The sequence below is a fragment of the Ceratotherium simum genome, chromosome 3 (genome assembly GCF_057802395.1).
Source record: "Ceratotherium simum simum isolate JZ-2026a chromosome 3, ASM5780239v1, whole genome shotgun sequence".
NCBI lineage: Eukaryota > Metazoa > Chordata > Mammalia > Perissodactyla > Rhinocerotidae > Ceratotherium > Ceratotherium simum.
In genome coordinates, this window is record NC_141902.1 from 65212032 (window position 1) to 65234690 (window position 22659).

The following is a 22659-nucleotide window of genomic DNA, read 5'->3' on the forward strand; positions in this document are numbered from 1 at the left end:
TGAGTGCTTGGCTGATTGCCTCCCTCTTTTCCCAAGCATCTCCTTGGGGCTGAAGCCTAGGAGCCAGTATCACTCAGGGATTTTGACTATCTGGTTAGGACCACCGAGCATGAGCCAGCCAAGTGTTGAATACGTACTCGCTCTCTGGGGGCACTGAGCAGATCAAGGTTGACTTATCACCATAGACAGGCCATTATGGGGAGGGGGAGGGGAATGGACAAAGTGTGACCTGTTGTTAAGAGACAGAAACCACAAGGGCCAGATCCAGAGTCAAGAACAAGGACTCAGCAAGATTCTTGATGATGGTTACTAGCTCACAGAGAGCCCAGGAATCAAATGAATCGGTTAAAAAAGGAATAGTATCACCAGAGAATCCTCACACCTGGCAAACAAGGATCTGGGAATGCGTAATCTCTAAGGCAAGCTTTAGGCCCCAAACTATGTCCAAAGGGAAGAGGGATGCTTCGATACCAGAACGGGCATCCTCTCAGGGATGTCCATAAAGGACAACAGATAACGGAGATATTTCCCAGTGGAAAGGACCAAGGACCAGTTTTGTTGATGAAGAAACTCACACCACTGTCCAGAAGGATGTGCTATATGCTATAGATTAGCAACCATTGTTTTCTCTTCTCCCCTATTCCAAATGGAAGGTGTTTTTTTTCTTTTTTAAAAATGGTTATTCTATTTCCCTCCACTATTTCATATTGGTTATATAAGGGTAGCTAAATTTATCTTTTAGCCATAGATTGCAAAATCATAAGAAATTATATCCAGACCTGATCAAGAATTTCACATCACAAAGGGACCCTGGACTGAGGACTCAATAAAGCAACTGGACATGATTCTGTTTTGTCCTCCACTGGGAAGTCAGTGAGTGTGTTTTTTATTGGGCCTAGGATCATTGCATTGTTAGGCAGGCACATTTTTGAAATTGTATGTTTGTCAAAAAAAGTATAGGTGGATGCTGAGCAATCAGGGGGTGGAATGTAGTGGATGCATATTGTTTATCTGCCCATCATCCTTTCCGTTGGGGACCCATTTCTCCCCTCTACACAGTCCTGGTGATGTCAATTATGGTGGCCTACTCGTCCACCCTAGAGGTGGCACATGTCCATTCTGGCCAAAGTCCTCCCTAGGACTTTTGAGCTAGAACTAGTGAGGCACAGATATAGAAAGGAAGCAGAGCTAAGAGATGGAGATATTATCATTTGAACCCCTAGATCCAGCCATGCCTGAAGGCAGATACATCCTTTGATTTATCAATTATGTAAGCCAATTAATTTCCTCTTGACTTAACCATGTTTAGGTTGGGATTTTGACACTTGCAACTGAAAGCATTCAGACTAATACATGCACACACAATAGAGACACAAACACCATGTTGTCAAACTCATTAGACATTATACGAGTCTTCCATGATCTTACAGGGGTCAGCAAACGTTTTGTCTAAAGGACCTGATAAATATTTTAGGCTTTGTGGGCCCCATATGGTCTCTGTCTCATATTCTTTTTTGTTTTGTTTTATTTTTACAATCCTTTAAAAACATAAAAACCATTCTTAATTTGTAGGCCATACAAAAAAAGGCCGCAGGCCGGATTTGTCCATAGGCCATAGTTTGCCAACCCCTAATCTAGACCCTGCCAGCCCCTACAGCATTAGCACACAGTCGGTCTGCCAGTGCCTAACCATGAAACAAAATACTTTAAACGCCATTTTGGTTCAAGTGTCTTGACATGAGTCAGTAATGAGTTAAGTTAGGGTAAAGTTAGGAATGGGAAAGGGTCTTGTCTTGCGCCCGTTGTCTACCACATAATAGGCACTGAATAAATGGTAATCATGATTATTTCTTGGTAATAAAGATAATTTATCAAAATGATGCAGCTGTCCAAATGGCTTTGTCCAAATGTCCCAGGACATCCTGGAAGACCCTTCCCCTCCTTAATTTCCTTCAGCAAATCTTTCTCTGACCTGCCCTACCAATCAAGTCGGAATTAGGTACTCTTCTTCTTGCTGTCACAGACCCTGTGTGGCCCTCCATTATAACTGCATTATCAGTCTGTCTTTCCCTCTAATTCTGAGTACTTAGAACATGCCTGAACCCCAGCTCCTAGCACAGTGCTTAGCGCCTAGTGCCGAGGGGCCTCTATGCCTCCATGTGAATATATGTTTGAATATGCAGGTGCTGCACATCTCCATCTGTGTCCAGGGTGGTCAGTCTATGTGTCAGCATTGTGCTGGTGAACAGATGCCCTCAGCGCTGGTTCCTCTCTCAGTTGGAAATTATTTGTACACCACACACCTGGTAATGTCATTATTGTATCTATTTTTCATTCCCATTCCCTCCAAAAACGAGTCAAAGACAGAGGAACAGGTGGGAACAAGTTTTCTTAGAAACTGTTGTGAAGGAGGAACCCTGCACCCCCACCCCCACATCCTTTACTGTCTGATGTGATATCAGATCAGAGGCTTCCAGCCTCAGAAACATCTGGGGACAGAGTGCCCACCGCATAGCTGGGGCCCCAGACTAGCCTGATCCACGTCTATGGGTGGAGGGGATATTATCCTCCTGGCAAAAATATATGCAAGGCCCTACAGGCCCAGGAAAGGCTGACCAAGGCAAGGTGAGTCATGGTGTTCTAAGCTGAATCTTTTGCCCATCTCACAGAAGCAGGCAGGAAGCACCACCATTGATCAGCTTTATATGGCACCCACTGTATACAATAGACAGACAAAGACAGACAGACAGAGCACACACCACTTCTAAGCTGAACACTGCTCACCATCTAGAAGCACCTTGGATAAGCACATGTGAGACACTCTTGCATAGGAAAGATGTACTTTTTAAAGGAATGAAGAAGTATTTTGGCAAAACATCTACTTCCCTCCCAGGTCCTGGGTAAAGAGGGACCTCTAAATTCTGAAGCTTCTACATATTGAAAATTATCCCCTTTTCAATGGCAGTATATACAGTAGCAAACCTTCCTCGTCTGTTGTCACAGTCCTCTACATATATCCTGAATCTACTTTACAGGTGGGCAAACAGACTTAGAGACAGAAGGTGGCCTGGAGCAAGGGGACATTGGGGCTGGCTCGGAGAGGGGAAACAGGAGGTATCTCGGCTTGGCCAAAGCCAGGGCCTCTGTCTATCTGGATGGGGAAGGGAAAGGCCGGGGTGGCCAAAACTCCCTCTTTCTTCCTGCCTGGGGAAGCAGTGGTTCCACAGGAAAGGCTGTCAAGAAGGAAAGGCAGGTTCCCAGTCCTGCTGGCTAGGGGGCCTCTCAGGGTGGCAAAGGCCAGGGCAGGCCAGAGCTCCTCCTGGGGCCTCTTCAGTGATGCTCTCTGAGTTTGGGGATTGTGGGTTCACTGCTTCATAACTCTTATTACCTGCATATAAGCCTAGACCTCAAGTCCTTAATTATTTTAAAAAGGCAGGGGGTGGGGGGATGGTTAAGAGGGAATGAGACACAGAACAATATTTCCACAGCCTCCCTCTGCCTATGCTGGGGCTTTCAAGGGTCTCCTTCACCCTGTCTCCTAGGGATATTTAAAGGCAGCTTTTATGAGACTCTATACTGTCTTTTTCATTTCTCTTGTGTTTTTTTTTTTGTTTTGTTTTTGTTTTAATTTATATAGATATATATATTCTTAAAAAAGCAATAGTCCTTTGGTCCCTAAACTCTAAGGAATGATATGATTTTCAAAGAAGTAAATCTGGGCCTCCCTTGTGGAGAAGCCCTTGGCACCCCCAAGGTCCTCTGCTGGTTCCCTAGACAGTCAATCCTCAGCCAGCCCCGGTTGTCTTGCCAGTCTGAGCTCTATGCCACAGGCACAGAACAATCCACTCGATGAAAACAATCCTTCAAGTGGCCTGAGCCCCAGGCGCCGGCCTTCAGTCCGATCCACCTCCATCTGTGGCTGCTCCTTCAGGAAGGGCTGCTCAAGCGTTTCTGTGCTTTTCCTTTCCTTTCTTCTCACTCCCCAGTTTCTGTTGTTGGGTATTAATTGGTAAAGAGAGAGGGGGGAAAGAAAAGGCAAAAATGACTCTGGAGGGCAAGACAAGAAGAGCAGCTTGCCCCGTCAGTGACATCTTAGGTGAATGGCTGGCCCTCTCCTCCTGAGGAGCAGAGCTGCAGCAGGGCCAAGACCACTGATGCCACACCCTGGGTCCTGGGCAGATGGCCCCAGCCTGGCACCCCCTCTAGAAGGCTCCCTGGGGTAGGTCAAGTGAGGCGGGCCATGTGGATCTTCTGAGACAGCAAATCTCTCAAAGTCATAGGCAGCTGGCCCCGCAGAAACCTGAGAGTTGTCGTCTCCTTCCCCATCACCAATCAGGGCCTGCAGATCCTGCTTCTTCAGTGTATTTGTTCTCTCCTCATCTCCATGTTCACTGCCATTGTCTCAGCCTCACATCTTGTCCCTTCTTTGCTTAAACTCCTCACTGGTTCCCTACCATCTTCAGGATAAAGTCCAAACTCATGGCCTTTAAGACCCTTCACAAGCTGGCCCACACCTGCTTTTCTAGTCTCCTTCTCCAAGCCCCCGCCCTCCCCACATATGAGTTCTCTACTCCTGTGGCCCCCGTAGCTATCTCTGGAGTAGAACTGGTTGGATCTTGCTGTAATTGTCTCTCCCAGACTGTGGGGGCAGGAGTGTTGTCTAATTTGTCTCAGTCCTTGGATTGAAGAAAAACACAAAGCCTCCAACTGGGGAATTCCTCTAACTCCTGGCTCTTCTCTCCCAGACTTTTTCAGAGGTGGGGGACCCCAACATCCCAAAAGGAACATCAAAGCTGAGAGGCCTCCATCACTCAGGCCGCATCTGCCCGGGGTCCACCAAAGACTCACCTTTCTGTGGCTGGTCAGTGAGAGTAGATTAGTAAGGCCGGTTGGCATCCTTGGGCCTCTTTAGCTGGACCTTGAGCCTCTTCATGCCAATTTGAAAGCCATTCATGGCCTGAATAGCTGTCTGGGCACTGGTTGGATTGTCAAAGCTAACAAACCCTAGGGGGTGTGGACAGAGAGGTTAGCTGAGAACTCTGCCTGGCAGGGCCTCCTTTCTCTCTGATCAGCCCCCTCTTCTCTCTGCCCCCTTGACCCAGTTCCATCAAACATATACCCTTCCACCTTCCATCATTTGCATGTGTGCATGCACACATGCACACCAGCTCATACTTACATGGGTAAGTGGCCTGAGTTTCCTAAACGAGTGATTCTTGGAAAGACAGGAAGCAATTCTGAGTGTGTGTGTTGCAGGGCGGGTAGTGTGTTGGCTAGGGTGTTTCCCTGTCTTTCCCTGACATAGGTTGACTCTCTCCCTCCACAGCTCCCATTCTGGTCCTCTGAACTGCAGTTGGAGTTGGAGGGGATCTCTGGCCCCAGACCCAGACTCCTCCTGCCCAGGCTAGACTCTAAAGCTTGACCTGGGGGCACATCTTCTAGACATTTGACTTTCCCAGGTGAACCTGAAATAGACTTGTTCATGGTCTAGGCTTAGCCCTGTCACTGGTCTGTGACCCTGCTTTATGCCATACAGTCGGTTTCTGGGAGTCATTGACTTATGGAGGGACAATCTTAGGGTCTGTAGGGAATCTCAAAGTTAGGAGTGGGAGAGGCCCAGGGGATGGGGCTCTGCTCACCAAAACACTTGCTCTGGTTGGTGGCTCGATCCACAAAGACTTTGGCAGAGACAACGGCTCCAAAGGGTAAGAATGTCTGTATGAGTTCTGCATCACCAAACTCCTGAGGCAGGTGATAGATGAAGAGGTTACAGCCTTCGGGGCCTGCAGGAACAGTAGCAGGCTGGTTCAGGGGAGGGACCCTGAGTCCAGCCCCACCAGGCTCTGATCTCCATCCCCCTGTCCCTCACCTTCTCTTTGCTGCTGGGACAGGGCTGAAGGCTGCTGGGGAAAAGCTGTGCTCACTGGGGCATAGGCCGACGGATAGGCTGCTGGAGACAGAGGTGGGAGTGGCCAGTGATCCCCAGGAGCCATCGCCCAAGCAGGGCCCCATCTCCCTGACCACCTATGACCAATTCAGCCCAGGCCACGGTAACCCTCACCCCTAGAGAAGTCGTTCTGGGCCCAGGGTTTGGGGGATGGGAGGGTCGACTCCTCAGAGCAGAGCCTAAACCCCCCCACAAATCTCTCTATTCCTTTCTGGGGCCCTTCAAACCCCCCAGGCCGCGTAGCGCCAAGTGAAACCTGCGTAGTGGTGCATCCCAGCGTAGGCCTGCTGCAGGGGGTCAGCCACGCCGGGGCTCTGGGCTGGGGAGAGAGGGGCGCGAGGCCCACGGTGAAGGCGGGCGGGCAGGGTCGGTGAGAGGCTCAGGGAGTGTGGGAGGTGGAGGGAGGCTGTGAGAGGCAGCAGGGAACGAGGAGTGCCTTCCCGGGGAGGCCGGTTCCCCCTTCCCCCCCGCTCCCCACTCCATTTCGGGGAGGTTTGAGGGGAGCGGGGGGCCCACCTGGGTAAGGGGAGAGCCCGTTATTGTAGAGAGTGTCGGAGCCCGGCTGCCCGTTGGTCTGGGGGGTCAGGGGGCCGAATCCGTTGACCCCGATGGGCGCCGGCAGACCAGGAAGCGTGCCAGGGCCGCCGCCCGGAGGGGAGCTGGCTGCTGGCGGCGAAGGTCGGAGAGTCAGGCCGCAGCCGCGCGCGGCGCCCCCCGCCCGGCCCCCGCCCCAGCGCGCAGTACCTGCCGCGGGCAACAGCGGCGCGGCCACCAGGCTGAAGGCCGCCACGTGCTGCATCTGTGCCGCCACTGCGGCCACCGGGCCTAGGCCCGGGCCCTGTGCCGCCGCCAGCAGGGCCGCCTGGTGCTGCAGGATCTTTGAGAGGGAAGAAGGGCGGGTGTGGCGGGCCCAGCGGCCGGCAGCTGCCCCGCCTCCGACCCCCGGCCTGGACCCCCGCCCGCCGGGGCCGGGCACCTACCGCCGTGGTGTAGGCTCCGCAGGCCCCCAGCGGCAGCGGCGCCGGGTGGAAGGCGCCCAGCTGGCCCGCCATCTGCTGCATCCGCCGCAGCGCGCGTTCCCGGTCCGTGTCCGCCAGCTTGACCACGAGGCTGGACGAGGCGCCCTGGGTAGGGCAGGGGGGCCCGCGGTGAATGCTCCAGGCCCCAGCCCTGGCCCTGGGCCGAGCGCCTTGCCCATCAGGCCTTTTCCTGGGGCACAGATTGCATTTCTGGAGGAGGAGCCCGTCCCCACCCCGCTGCCCTCACCCTCGGCCCCGGCGCCCGCCCTCACCGCCATGGTCCGACTGCCGTGCAGACTCTGGATGGCCGCCTGAGCTTCCCCCTGACTCCCAAACTTCACAAAGGCACAGCCTGGGGCAGGATAGAGGGATTGGGTGGCTCAGGCCACAGGGGCCAAAGGGTCATGAGGCCCTTTGAGAATGAGACAGGGTGACCAGGAAATCCCAGGGTCAGCTCAAGTCACCTTTACTGGTGCCATCCGGGCTCCGCAAGACGGTGCACTCCTCGATATGGCCGAAGGGCTGGAACAGGCGTCTGACGTCCTCCTCACCCTGCTGCTTCCCCAGCATCCCCACAAACAGCTTTCGGTCCTCTGGGGACAAATCCAGGAGTGACCTGGGGACCCTAAGTCCTCTTGGACTCCCCAGAGTAGGGGGAGGAACTCAGGAAGGTAGCTCACCAATGTCTAGTTCTGGAGAAGAGTGTAGGGAATGAGAAGGGCCTGGGTCTACAAAGTTTTGTTTCTTTGAGGGGCAGGATGAGGTACAGACAGATCTGAAGGAAAGGAACTCAACCCAGATTCCCATCAGGAAAACCTGGGTCCAGGAAAAACCCAGAAAGACTTATTGCTGCTCTTGTGAAAAGTGATTCAGTCCATATCTTCCGTTGGGTAGAGCCCTATATGCATCTTTTATGTGTTTGACCTTTCTGTTCCTAGAGTTTGGGAAAGGCTATTTTGGACTGTTTCAGCCCTACAAACAGAGGGAGTCCTCAGAGAATGCCTTTGTATTCAGACTAAGTCTAGAGAAGATCAGTACACCCTTGCTGGTCAGCCTGATGGCATTGGCTAGAACCAATGCCCCCTCTTGCTCAAGTCAAGGAGGGTTCTAGGTCAAAAAACAGGAGAGAAAACAACTGTCTCGTCATATGGCCTCATTCCCAGACACTGAACACTGGAGTGATGAATCCCCATGCCTAGCACAAACTCAACCTGGGTGGCCTCCCAAAGGCCTAAAGAAGGCAGGAAACTTGGGTTCCTGAGCCTCCAGCGTTAGCCTTTTCCCCACTACACTTTCCCCACTACACAATGTAATATACACTACACTACACTGAACCCCTGACCCCTTTCCTTAACTCCCACCTCCACCACCTCATTCCCTCAGTGAGCTTCCAGGGCCCTCCCTGAGCCCTGCTGCCTCCTTTCTGACTTCCCCTGTTCTCCTACCCTGATCCATCTTCAAGTGTTCACGCTGTGGGAGAACAAGTTCTGCCCATAGACCTGTAGACCTGGATAGCCATCTAAGAACAAGTCTGATCCCTTCCTGTGTCCACCCTTCCTCTGGGAGTGGCAGCAATGCCAGGAAAAGGGCTGCGAGCTAGGCATGTGTCCCTTGGAGAAGGCTGGAGAGCTGGGGCTGGAAACCAGGGCTTAGCTGCACATCGGACAAGTCAGGCCTCAGGAGCACTATGCAGAAGCCTGCGGTAGAAGGGCCCAACCTACACAGCCTGCTGTCAAAGCCCCGCTCCTTTCTGCACCAGGGTAAGTCTCTGAATTCAGGATGGGGCTTCATCCCTGCGATACAAGTTGGGAAAGAAGGAGTGAGTAGGAATCTGGCTTCAGGCTTCACCTTCGAGATCCTGGAGCCCAAGAAAACCCATCCTAAACTCCTTTACTCCTTGATAAGCTTGGCTAGGCCAATGGGGGTCCTTGGATCCTGAGTGCAAGGGAGACAAGGCTGGTGAGGGTCATAGATTGAAGCCTGGGTGACATTGAAAAGGAAGAACAGAAGTTAGCAGTGGAGGGAGTCTTCAGCAAGGCTAGGTGTTTGTGCATATTTCACCTGAATAGTGTGGGGTTCAGCCTAGGCTGCCCTGGGTACCCTGAGGTGTCTATCTGTCAATGCTGTGTCTCTGTGGAGGGCGGGGGCTGCGGTTTATATGGGACAGGCAGTGTGTTTCAGCAGAATCCTGCCCTCTGTCCAGAGGACTACTGCCCAGCAATCCTGAAGAGGAAGGGATGGATAATATACTTGTGGCCGGAATTCTAGAGGAGGTACTGATCTCTGTGGTGAGGGTAAAATCTGGTGGATGCGCTTCATTTCTAGGAGTGTTAGCCACAGAATAGTGCCCTTGGAACAGATCACTGGTTTCCTAACCTTTTTAAAAAGCTGTGGGAATCATTTTTCTAACAAAAATATTAGGATGAAGCTCAAAATATAACATAAAGGCAGAACTTCTCTGACTGAAGCCAGAAAAGTGGGGGTGGAGGGGGTGCTGGAGTTCCTCCTGCTTCATCTTCCCCTAGTACCCCCTAGAGGAGGCTCCAAAGAAAGTCCAGTGAAAACCACTGACCTAAAAGACAGAGAATACAGTTCCAGATGGTGTATGAAGAGAGATCTGAGATCATCCTGTTCGGGAACCCGAGAAGACAAGAAAGGTCTTTCATGAATTTCATGACCAGTCTGATGTTAGTGGCTTTGCCTTGACATTGGAGGACAGGCCCCATTTGGTCAGGGAATCAAATTCTAGAAGACTATGTCATTGTTCTCAGCTATGACACTAAAGTATGCTCATGTGGCTGCAGAAGGCCCAAGAGGGGCTAGAGAAGATCCTGGGGTCTCCAGAGTCCCAAAGCTTAAAGGGGGCTTCATGATTCCCTAATTTATAGTGCAGCTGCGTCATTGAGTAGGGTCTGCAAGATGGTGATGGCACCTAGGTAAGATGTCATGCCACATGGACCAGCATCCAGGTAGCCCTAGGTAGGAAGAGAGATATTAAGGCTGAGGTGGAGCCCCCAGGACTGGAAAGAGGTTTGTGGGACAGGACAGCGGTGTGATCCTTCATCTGCTCTTCCTCTTGTTGCTCTTTTCTGCTGATGGTTGTCAGTTCAAGCTCATATCACAGACCACGAAATTCTCTGATTCTTCTTTTCCAGTGAGAGTCTCATGAGTTAAGAATTTCAATTTCCATGACAGGGCACTGACCCTATGGTTCTGGACTACTGGGCTGTGCAGAATTTGAAATTGAAATGAGGCTGAGCTGTAGGCTGGGATCTGTGCTGCCCATTTCACAGATATCACCTTGAATCCTGGTATCCTCTTTGCCTTATGGTGTTGGACAGGAGGATGGTCTGGGTCACAGTGACCATAAGCCTCAGGTGATCTCAGAATGGTGGGATAAGTTTCTTAAGAGACCTGGTCAAAGAGAAGTACAGGCTAGACCCCTGAGGTAACCCTTAAATCCACAGCCCTCAAGATTCTGAGGGCTGATCAATGCCCCCAGAGAGAGATGAAGATGGGATTTAGCCCAGAAAATTCAATTTCCTCTAGATCAAACTCTACCAGTTTGGTAAAAAGAGGGTTCTGTAAGAGGTAGGTCAGAAATGTCTGAATAAAAGCATCCCATGGGTTGTAGGTGGGTCCCTAGAAAGATGGGAATATCAGTTACAGAGGCTTAACCTTCCTGAAGTGGAAGGAATTGGAAGATAGTATCAGGGTGGAGTTGAGACATAGTTGTAAAGACACACAGTTGAATGGTATAACTGCATTTTCCTGTTGGCAACCAGTGTGTACTCCTTGTTCTTCTACTGAATGCTTTTTGAACCCAAACCAAGTTGTTTGGGCCCAAGAGGCCCATCTCCATGAAGTTGGTCATACAGGCGGTCATACAGGTCAGGGATTCTAATGCAGCAAATGATGAGAGCCCAGAGTCAGAGTCAGTCCACTCCATCTTCCTCAGGAATGGCACGAAGATGCTATTCAAGAAAGGAGGCTCTGCTGTAAGTTGGACCAAAGGAATTCCAGAGGTGTCCAAGTTTCTGCCTTCTATGCCCCTCACACCCATTCACCTCGATTTTGGTGGGATGTCATGATTGTAGGGACAGTGTAGGGGCAAGGTTTCAGCATTGGGGTACCAACCACCAAACACATCCTCAAAATATCAGTCCACCTTTCAGTCCAAATACCAACCCAGGAGGTCCTGCTGGTGGCAGCATTTGGAGCAAAGCATCTCTCCCCTGATGTTCTTGGCGATGGCTGCAGCATAAGGAGCCAAGGAAGATTGGGAACATGAGTGAAGGAAATATCCAGGCAAACAGAGTCTCCTGGCCAGATCTGATGAGCATCAAGAAGGGCTTTAATTCCACACAAAAAAACCCTGTTAGAACTAATAAACAAATTCAGCAAAGTTGCAGAATACAAAATCAACCAAAAAAAGTCAGTTGTGTTTCTATACACTAGCAATGAACAAGCTGAAAAGGAAATTAAGAAAATAATTCCACTTATAAAGCATCAAAAAGAATAAAATACTTAGGAATAAACTTAACCAAGGAGGCCAAAGACTTGTACCCTGACAACTACAAAACATTGCTGAAAGAAATTAAAGAAGACACAAATAAGTGGAAGATATCCCATGTTCATGGATTGAAAGACTTAATATTGTTAGATGTCAATACTATTCAAAGTGATCTACAGATTTAATGCAATCCCTATCAAAATCCCAATGGCATTTTTTGCAGAAAAAGAAAAATCCATTCTAAAATGGAATCTCACGGGCCGGCCCCATGGCGCAAGCGGTTAAGTGCACATGCTCTGCTGCGGCGGCCCGGCATCCACTGGTTCAGACCCCAGGTGTGCACCGATGCACCGCTTGTTAAGCCATGCTGTGGCGGTGTCCCATATAAAGTAGAGGAAGATGGGCACAGATGTTAGCCCAGGGCCAGTCTTCCTCAGCAAAAAAGAGGAGGATTGGCATTGGATGTTAGCTCAGGGCTGGTCTTCCTCACAAAAAATAAATACATAAATAAAAACAAAAATAAAAATAAAAAATAAAATAGAGATGCAAAAATTAAAAAAAAAATAATAAAAATAAAATAAAATGGAATCTTAAGAGACCCTGAATAGCCAAAACAGTCTTGAAAAAGAAGAAAGTTGGGGGTCTCACACTTCTTGATTTCAAAACTTATTACAGAACTACAGTAATCAAACAGTGTGATACTGGCATAAAGACAGACATACAGACCAGTGGAGTAGAATAGAGAACCTAGAAATAAGTCCTCATATATATGGTCAAATGATTTTCAACAAGAGTGCCAGTCTTTTCGACAAATGGTGCTGAGAAAACTGGATATCTACATGCAAAAAATGAAGTGGGACACTTACCTTACACCATATATAAAAATTAACTGAAAATGGATCAAAGACCTAAACATAAGTGCTATAACTATAAAACTCTTAGAAGAAAACAACAGGGCAAAGGTTCATGACCTTGCATTTGGCAATGATTTCTTGGCTATGACACCAAAAGCACAGGCAACAAAAGAAAAATAAATTGGACTACATCAAAATTAAAAATTTCTGTGCATCAAAGGACACAATCAGAGTGAAAAGGCAACCTACAGAATGGGAGAAAATATTTGCAAATCATATATCTGATCAGGGATTAATATCCAGAATATATAAAGAGCTCCTACAACTCAACAACAACAAAAACAAAATAATCCAATTTAAAAATGAGCAAAGGACCTGAATAGACATTTCTCCAAAGAAGACATACAAATGGCCAATAAGCATACGAAAGGATGCTCAACAACACGAATCATTAAGGAAGTGCAAATCAAAACCACAATGAGACATCACCTCACACCCATTAGGATGATTGCTATATATATTAAAAAAAGAAAATAACAAATGTTGGCAAGGATGTGGAGATATTGGAACACTTGTGCACTGTTGGTGGGAATGTAAAATGGTACAGCCACTATGGAAAACAGTGTGGAGGTTCCTCAAAAAATTAAAAATAGAACTACAATATTATCCAGCAATACCAGTTCTGGGTATATATCCAAAGAATTGAAAGCAGAGTCTTGAAGAGATATTTGTACACTCATGTTCACAGTAGCATTATCCACAATAGTCAAAAGGTGGAAGCAACCCAAATATCTATCACCAATGAATGGATAAATGTACAGTGGAATATTATTCAGCCTTTAAAAGGAAAGAGATTCTGACACATGCTACAACATGGATGAAACCTGAGGACATTATGCCAAGTGAAATAAGCCAGTCATAAAAAGACAAATACTGTACAATTTCACTTATATGAGGTATCTAGAGTAGTCAAACTCATAGGACCAGAAAGTAGAATGGTGATTACCAGGGGCTGGAGAGAGCAGGAAATGGGAGTTGTTGTTTAATGGGCACAAAGTTTGAGTTTTGTTAGATGAAAAAGTTCTGGAGGTTGGTTGCACAACAATGTGAATATACTTAACACTACTGAACTGTACACTTAAAAATGGTAAAGTTCATATTATGTCTATTTTAACACAATTAAAAAAAAATAAAGTAAAGAAGGGCTTTAAGGAGCACTGAAAAATAGAGATTTAGACCAATAAAATAAGAGAGACTCCGCTGTCCCTTCATCCTGATCCAGGAGAGCCAGGAGGTGAGTAAGAAAGGTGGGCCAAGCCTGGGCTTCCACGTTCCCTTAAGAAGAATCTCGGCCTCCAGAGATGCATTTTCCTTTTGCAGGCTGTACACCTGTATTTGAGGGGCTTGTCAGAGGTTCAGCCATAGCCATGGCCTAAAAGTATTACAATAGTTAGATTTGGGTGATCCGTTCTGAGTCAAGCTGAAGGAAAGCACCTCTCTTCACCTTTGGAGGTAGAATGCATTTCAGGAAGTGAAACATTAACTCGAGTAAAGTCTTAAGCAGTACTGTGAAACTTATCCAGTCAAGTCTTAGTTGGCAAAATACTTTTTAGAATTAAATAAGTATAAGGATCAAAGACAGATATGAGTGTCAACTGACTGATACAACAGTTTTTGCTAAAGTCTATATCTGATTTAGGTCAGAGAATATGTCCCAGTATTATGCAATTCTGAAAATTCTAGCTCAAAATTTAACTTTAACTCGAAGTTTAGTTGTTAAACCTTGAATAAAATAGAATCCTAGAAAAAATTTGGAAAAGATGGCTCACCTAGTTAGATAGTAATATATGTTTGTTACTCAAAATCCAGGCTGATATTTAACCAAACCCTTGCAAATTCAGGCAGGAATTACTTAACTAATTATAGGATGGTGATAGGGGGGTTGATGTGATAACAGATAATTGGCTTTGGAGTTAAACCAAATTTCAAGATTAAAAAAGAGGTGGTTCACTCACAGAATGTTTCAAATTTTAAAGTTAAAAAAAAACTAAAGTGAAAAGAGTGTATGAATTGATACTTAACTTATTTCAGTACCTTAGGCATCTTGGGTACATAAATATTTGCTAAGTAAAAAATACACCCAAGTTGGGGAATGGAACAAGCAGAGCAATCACCATTGTGATTTATGAATGTATTGATTTTATGTTATAAAATTTGAAAGAGGGGAAAGAATATACAGGAGTTCAATGATTTTGAAGATTTTGCCTTAGGACTAAAAAATACTTTTCCTATAGGATTGGTACTTACAGTTTAACTTATTTTTAATGCTTCCATAATAGAGACAATGCAAGTTAGGAAAAATCAACCACCGTCTCCATGCTGAATAGCAAATAAAATAGACTTATTTAGTTAGCATTGCCTGAGGGATTTGGAGATCCCTAGATCTGACCTCATATAATCTGAGGTTAACATTTTAAAATACATGAACCTTAAATTTTTATCCAGGCAAACATTTTAATGTTCATATTCAAATAAATCCAAATGCTGAGGGAAAGTTTCTGGCACTATGTATGTTTAATGTAGAAATGGGTGCCTTTAGTACGTTAGGAGACAATTTCTCTTTGGAAAATTAGATGAATTTTCTGTTAAGAGTATACTGCTCAATGCCACAGGATGTAAAATACAGGCACGAAGCATGGATTGTGTGAACAGTGTGGAACTTAGCTGCAGAATTTATGGGAACTGGCTGGGATACATTAAAAGGGCTATAATATGGTCAATGAAGACCTGGAGACCTGAATGCCCATCTGGCACTCTGAGAAAAGTGCCACCAAGGCTGCAGGGGATGCCTGGGGACGAAGAAGACCCTGGCACCTTCTGTCAGGCAGATCCTGTTGTGTTGCTACTATTATTGCATTGTAACAGGCACTGAATGTGCAAATGTTATCAATAACTTATAAAAGTAATATACAACGTACAGTGTGTTTACAATATAGGTTGTTTCAACCACAAACCTCATGTCTATTGATTAAAAATAAGAAGAATACTACTCTGTTGCATTGGCATCAAAATTCAAGAGACAGAATGTAAAGTTACTACTTTTGTTAAAAAGCTCGTGTGTGCACAATAGAATACTCCTTTATGGCAAATGGTCTTGGGCGAAAGAAGCAAACCTGATAGGTTTGGTTAGGCTCTCACAGTATTGGTCCACTTTAAAAACTCGAATTAGTTGCCAACGTTTAATATAATTAAGATGTAAATCTTCCTTTAAATCCTAATAGTCTCACCCATTTAGGGTTGCCAACCTGGCTCCTGTAGCATTTGAGGTGGTGATCCCTGTTTTATGGGAAGAAAAAATCTAATAATCCCTTCTAGAAGAAAATGGCAGAATTTTGGAAGGTTATATTTGTCTTGATACTCCTCAGATTACGTCTGCATTGATACCAGTATCCTTCTCAGATATAGAAATCATTATTAATCAATTGTAAACTAAAGGATTTAATTTCAGAACTATAAAAAAATATGGAGGCTCACAGGCTTAAATATATCAGGACAGGTGTGACCATTAACTCTGAAAGTTTATAGAATGTTTGGGGTCACAGAGATAAGACTTGAATGGGACAAGCTATCCCACCTTGGTGTTAAATGCTACATTGCAAAAGCAAAATCCAATACCGTTTTTAAAAGTTAAGTTTCTAAAGCATTAGTGTGTGTTAAAATTCAGCAGAGAGCTGAACTCACTTTAAAAGAGATATATGATAACATTGAAGAAAAGGAACACATTTTGATTAGTAAGAAGATTATCTAACACAGATCAATTGGTAGTAAAATACTTATAAATTGTAAAGGCCCAACTGTTCTGCAAGACTTAGTACATATGCCTCCTCTCTCCAGAATTGTAGCAGGGAACATTGGGTGACTCTGAGTGGGAGCAGGGAGGAATTGAGAGACCTGGTCATCCAAACCTGCAAGAAGGATTATCCACGGATGCATTTGGAGAATATGCTCATTAAGAGCCATCACTTGTCAAGAAAAATCTGTGTAACACATAACTACTAAAATTATGAATTCTACTGCCAGGCAGACCTCTTTTCAGCTAGATTTGCTTTTCCTGCTCTCTTGAGCTGCTCTGAATCTGAACAGGTGTATAGGTGGGATACCATACGTACAGAATTTGTCAGTGATATGACACCTGAAAAACTTGTATAAAATGTGGAAGTAAAATGAAAAAACTCAGGCTGATGCCACTGCTTGTGGCCCAGATGGGCAGGAGGTACAGACCAGGCCAAGCAGAAGCATTATCAGCATGGTGGCCTCCTTTGTGCAGCTGCCCTCATCCTGACAAAATGTGTTGGACTCCAAACAGCAGGAGTAGTGCCCTCAGCACTGTGGACTTAGTTCCTGAACCAGACTCCAAGTCTCATCATATTCTTCTAAGCTCTGTACATGCTATTCCCTCCACCTGAAACACTTGCTCCCTTTCTCCTCCTTTCTTTATTTGACTAATTCTTGTTCATCCTTGAGATCTCAGCTTAAATATCACTACCTCTGGGAGCCCACTTTAATCTCTCAGACTAAGTTAGGTGCCCCTTGTTCATGTCCCCACACTCCCCCCAGGACTTGGAAAGCACTGATTATACTGAATTGTAGCCTTGTTTACTTGTCTATATTCCCTCATGGCTCCAGCGCTCAATGAGGCCAGGTGCCAGATCTGCCTTGCTCACATCTGTATTCCTAATGTGGAGTAAGTTACTCAGAGGATGTTAGTTAGATGGTAGAATAAACTACAACCCAAGCAGTCTGCTTCTTAACTCACTCAAGTACTCTCAACTGGCTTCTCAGCTGTGGGACTATCTAGTGGTTGTGGGCAGGACTTAGAAGATGGCCAACAATGGCCCTGATGCCTAACAGAGTTTTCCAAGAAGGAGAAATCCTTGGGACAAGTGAGCCAGAGGTTTGGTATGCAGCCTGGAACTTCTCAAAAACCCGCCTGGAAAGAATGAGATGGGAAAGGAGGATGTGTGTGTGTAGGGGAGGGAGGAAGCTTGGAAATATCTCTTCAAGACAAAGTAGAGATGATAACATCTTGACCAGAAATCAAGAATTAGAGACCAGAGGTCAGAGAATCTAAAAGGATGAAGGACGGATTTCTTGGAGGAAAGAACTCCACAATGGAACCATGAAGCCACCAGAGCTCTTTGTAGGTGTGAACACTGAGAATGAAGTCTGAGAGGGTGTGCAGAATTAGTAGGAGTCAATAAATGTCTGTCAATTGGGTTCCGTTCTCTGCTTGACCTTGGGCAGCCTCTTTCACCTAACAAAGCCATGGCTGATCTTGGGGAAGCCAGGGAGAGAGTCTTATCCAAGGGAGAGAGTCAGCAGACATCAGGGAGGGCTATAGGCAGATATCCTGGAATTATATAAGAACCAAGGGTGAGAAAGACATCAAGAACTGACATCAGAAGCTAACATTGCTGTTCCAGCATGGAAGCTGGCCAGAATGCATATGGTTTTCAAAAAGCACAAGCTCTTTACCCCTTCTGTTCTTAGGGAGCATTGGTCTTTCTGCACTAGGAAACAATGCAGCTAAAAATCTTTGAAGACTTTCCATGGTCCTCAGCATAGAGTCAAATTCCTTAATATGGCCTACAAAGTCTGTCTTACCAGCCTCATCTTTTACTATAAGTAACCAGGCAATTGCAATGAAGGAATGAGCGGCCCCAATCCAGAGTGGACTGGGTTCTCTGTAATCAGAAGAATCTGGAAAAGGAGAATAACTCCAGCCTGGTTCTTCAAACAAACCTGGAAGTTCCACCTGGAAAAACAAAAATGACCTCTCTCCAGGGGCAAGGTGGCAAGAGCTCCCTTCCTCTATCTCCAGCATCTTCTCAGGGCCCTTCCTGCCTCTTCTGAGTCTGGGGACCCCAAGACCCCATCCCTCCTCAGCCTGTGCTGGGAAGGCTGAGCTGTTTCCAGTGCTAAGAAATTTTGGGCCTCATTTGTCCCCCTGACCCAGGGAGACTCTAGTAATAAACCATGGGTAGGACTGACTCCAGGACTGGGTCCACCGTCCCCTACATGGGTAGTACTCTGAGGTTCGTCAAAACAGAGAAGTTACCTCCTCGGCCCTCACTGGCAGCCGGCTTCACTTGGATCGGACGATTCATCTGAAAGACATGGGACCAGCATACCTAGTCAGCATGTCTGCCTGGCCCTTGGGACCCAGCTTCTCTCCCTCTGGACTCCTCAGGATCTAAGCCCTGGCCCCTTTGAACTCTGCATCACCACTCTCACACTGGGACTATAGATTTTCTCCAAGATTCTTTCCTTAAACCCAGGAATTTAGAAGGTGCTGAAACCTGAAGGGTTGGGTGATAGGAAGCTCAGTGGTGAGCACAGGATGGACTGTGGTGGCTAAAGAGATTCTCTTGCCTTGGGCTCTGGGCAGGGACCATGTGAGACCTGTCCCTCTGGCTCCTGGACTTCCTTAAAGGCTTTGGGTGAGAGAAGTTGGGTGGGAGAGTAGAACTGATACTGAAGATTTGTGTTTTGTTTCTAAAACTGAGAATATAATTCTATGTGTCATTTAGATTAAACAATCTGGGAATCAGATTTAGTGCTGTTTACCTCCAACTCTGCCATTTAATGGTTGTATGACATCAAGTAAGCCACCCTCTCTCAGATTCAACTTGTCAAATGGGGAAAACCTTCCCCAAGCTTCCATGTTACCATAGTTTCTACACTCATCCTCTCAGTCCTCTCCCTGGGCCCCTCTCCCCCTGAGGAGGCTGGAGTTCTCCAAGGCACCATCCTCGGCCCTGCTCATCTTGCTCTTCCCATCCTTCCTGGATAGTCTGATCCAGACCCACAGCCTCAGCTACTGTCTCCACAGTGATGACTCAGAACTCTGCATCTCCAGCCCACACCTCCCTCCTGAGCTCCAGACCCACGTGCCCAGCTGCTTGCTGGACATCTCAATTGGAAAGTCCTACCGGCACCTTCCACTCAATACACCCAAACCAGAGCTCATCTTTTTGCCCAAACCTGATCCAAGATATAAACCTGGAAAGCAGCTTGACTCCTCCCTCCATCCCCTCCCCCACCAACCAATTTCATCTTACCATTCAGGGGTTCCCTGATCAGGGGTGGATAAGAATCACCTGGGAACCAGAGCAGACTCTCAAGTTGGGGGGTTGTATAATTTGTAAAAGCTCCTAGGTGATTTCAATATACACCCCACACATTCCCATCCCCCAACCACCCTGAGAGAATTCATGATTGAATCCCCATCTCACCTTCCTCTCATGGGTGTTGTGGGTATCACATGAGATAATGGGGATGCAAAAGGTCTTTGTAAACTGCCAAAAGCTGGGTGCGTAGGATGTGAGGAATTATTGTTGGGGGGCAGACAGCTGAGTGCCGGGAGGAAAGAACAGCGACCTTCCTGTTCATGGAGGAAGGAGTACTGATGCCCATCTGGCCTGAGAAGGTGATGATCTGACCCCCTCCTCTCAGGAAATGCACTGCTTCTGCACCAATCAGGGGCCACTCCATCCCCTACCAATGTGCTCGTTGCCGAGACAACAGGCAGCTTCCTGTTACCATAGCCACAAGTGCTACCCGGTAACCATGGTAACGCCCTGGCAGTCACAGTTGAGCAATTTCCTTTGGATCAAATTTGGGTGTGGGGGAGTGGGAAAGGTTTATTTAAAAAAAAAAGGGGGGGGGAGGAAAATAGGCTAAGCCTGAACCAGTGCAATCCCCCTCCCACCCAGGGCTCAGGTTCTTATACGCTCTGACACACCCACCCGCTGGTGGTGGAGCACCTGCAGTATACCAGGCTGTGGGTGGGGGCCGAGACACCGACAGGACTCAGGCTGCAGTCTAGAGGGGATGACAGATCAATCCAAGCAGATCAGGGCGAGCTGGACAGGTCTGGACTGGCCTGGACCAGGGACCAGGAGGACCGGACCCGTCCCTGGGCATGGCCACCTGTGATTGTGGAGGAGAGACCAAGAGACAGAGCCATGGAGAGCAGAGACACAGGGAGAGATGAAGAGACACAGCAAGACAGAAATGATGAGAGAGAGTAAGAGATGGACCTAGAAAGGAGCAAGGAAAGAGAAATACTAGTGGAGAAGGGAAGGAAACGAGGGGGTAAAGGGTCAGGAAGGGGATGCAGGAGAGGCAGGGAGGAGCGTGGCAGGGGAGAAGGAGAGAGGGGTAGAAGCCTGGGGTGGGGGGCAGTGAGGGTGAGCAAGACCATCATTATTTTATTAGTTCTTAAATAGATCCTGAGAATTTCTTTCTGGAGCCTAGAGTGATGAGCACACATGACAGCAGTGGTTTCCATGGCAGCTGCCTCCCCGGCTGGGTTTCTGGGGAGACAGAGCTCACTGGTGCTGTGGGGGATGCCCTTTTGCCCCCCTCCCCTTTTCCCCATTCATTGATGGACAGTGGGCATTAGGTGGTACATACATGTACCTCATGGACCTGGCAGAGTCCAGGCCTCAGAGGCTAGGCACTTAGGTTTTCCACCACTTGGGCTTGCTGCCAGCATTTCCTGAACTCTGTGAAGAGTTCCGGGCTGGGCCCTTCAGGGGAGACAGCGATGACCTTGGGGACCCTGTCCTTAAAGGCTCACAGAGGGGAAGATAATGCCACCATTTCCTGAGAGCCCATTATGCACCAGGCCCTTCCTGGGGCACTTACATACATTGTCTCTAAATTCCTTCCAACATCTCTGCAAGGTAATTGTCCCCATAGTATGGATGAGAAAGCTGAGGCTGAAGGAAGTAAATCACTTGTCCGAGATCATATGGTGGGTAAGTGGTTGAGCTGGGATATGCCCCTAGGTCTGTATGAGGCTGAAGTCCATGAGTTTTGCATTGTACTGCTCAACTCTGTTCTTAAGACACCAACACAAATAATGAGGCACAGAGGGACCAGGGCCTTAGGAGGAATGCAAGGTAAAGCGCTGTGGGCGAGGCTGACTCCAGCTGGAGAGGTTGACTCAGAGAAAGTTTCATGGAGAAGGTAGAGTTTGACCTGGGCCTTGCAGAACTAGGGTCATCCGGCCATGTGGAGATCATGGGAGAGATAGGGCTGGAGGCTGAACATTCCAGATGGCTGGGGTGTGGAGAAGGAGCTGCAATTCTGAAGCAGCAAGGGTTCTGGTGGGCACCTGCACAGAGGTACCCAGGGCAGAGCAAATTGCTTCTGAGTCAGATAGACATGGATTTAAATTCTGGCTCCATCACTGGCAACTTCTCTAAGATCTCTGAGCCTCAGCATCCACATTAGCAAAAGGAGGAATCATGATCCTACCTTGCAGTGTTGTGGTGAAAATGACGAAGGCTAGATCTTCGTAGTTTACCAGATGTAGTAGTTTTTTTTTTTTTAATGGAAGGAAGTGAAACTGAAAGATAGGCGGGGGCCAAATTAAGGCAGATTGTGAAAACCAAGACAAGGAATTTTTACTTTGTTGTATTTCCAAGGCAACAGGGATCCAGGGAAGGATATTAAGTAAGGGAATAATCTAGTCCTTTTTGTCTTATGAAGGATCCCCTGAGCTGTCACCATGCAGAGAAAGGATTGGAAAGGGAAAGATTAGAGGCAGGAAGATCGGTGACACAGGTAAGGGATGGGGGTGATCTGGACCAGGGCAGAAGGAAATGGACAGATTCAGGAGATGTTTAGGAAGAATTTACTGGACTAAAGTTCTGTTGGAGGTAGAGTCTGAGGGAGAGGAGGGAATGCTGGCTGACTCTCAGGCTTATGGTTTAGAGGTTGGAGAAGTTGGCAATTTGGGAGTTTGGAGGTGCAGGAGAAGTTCCCAAGGGAGGAGCCCAAGAGGATGAGGACAGAGCTGGGGAGAGTAGTGCTTCCCACTCCCCACTGGGAAGTGGTTAGGGAGGACACCAGGATTTAGGCATGCTCTGTGTGGCAGGAGGAGAAAGAGAGCTGCCCACATGAACTGCCTAGGCAACCCTCCCCTGCCTTATTCCTGCCACAGCCAGGGGAGGGACGGGGGAGTGGGGTGAGGTAATCATGGTTCCCCTTTGAGGAAAAGAAGGCATCATCCTTGGCCAAGAACTTGTCATGGGACCTCAGGTGAGCTCTTGCCCTTGGCTGAGCACCTGTTCCCTTGAGATTTTCCCAGGTGTAGTCCAGGCCCATGTCTGCTTCAGGGCCCAGCTCTGGAGGAGAAATCAAGGGAGAGAGTGTCAGAAGAGGAGAGAACAACCTACTCCAGGCAGTGGAGTGGGGAAGATTGGAGGCAGCACAGACACACATGAGGCCCTGGTCCTTCCGCCCCTGTGAGCA

At 47.5% G+C, this 22659-nt stretch overlaps 1 protein-coding gene across 1 annotated transcript in view; it reads right to left on the reverse strand.

Moving 5' to 3' along the window:
- Nucleotides 1–2426: 2426 nt before the first annotated feature.
- Nucleotides 2427–22659, reverse strand: part of CELF6 (CUGBP Elav-like family member 6) — a 28715-nt gene continuing 8482 nt past the window's right edge. The window contains exons 3-13 of the mRNA XM_014780892.2: nt 18452–18500; nt 7431–7559; nt 7239–7318; nt 6928–7071; nt 6692–6824; nt 6464–6610; nt 6204–6266; nt 5870–5950; nt 5640–5783; nt 4849–5004; nt 2427–3989 (exon numbers count right to left, since the gene is read on the reverse strand). Coding sequence (XP_014636378.1) covers nt 4877–5004; nt 5640–5783; nt 5870–5950; nt 6204–6266; nt 6464–6610; nt 6692–6824; nt 6928–7071; nt 7239–7318; nt 7431–7559; nt 18452–18500 — 1098 coding nt within the window. The 3' untranslated portion in view covers nt 2427–3989; nt 4849–4876. The remainder of the gene's footprint in view (nt 3990–4848; nt 5005–5639; nt 5784–5869; nt 5951–6203; nt 6267–6463; nt 6611–6691; nt 6825–6927; nt 7072–7238; nt 7319–7430; nt 7560–18451; nt 18501–22659) is intronic.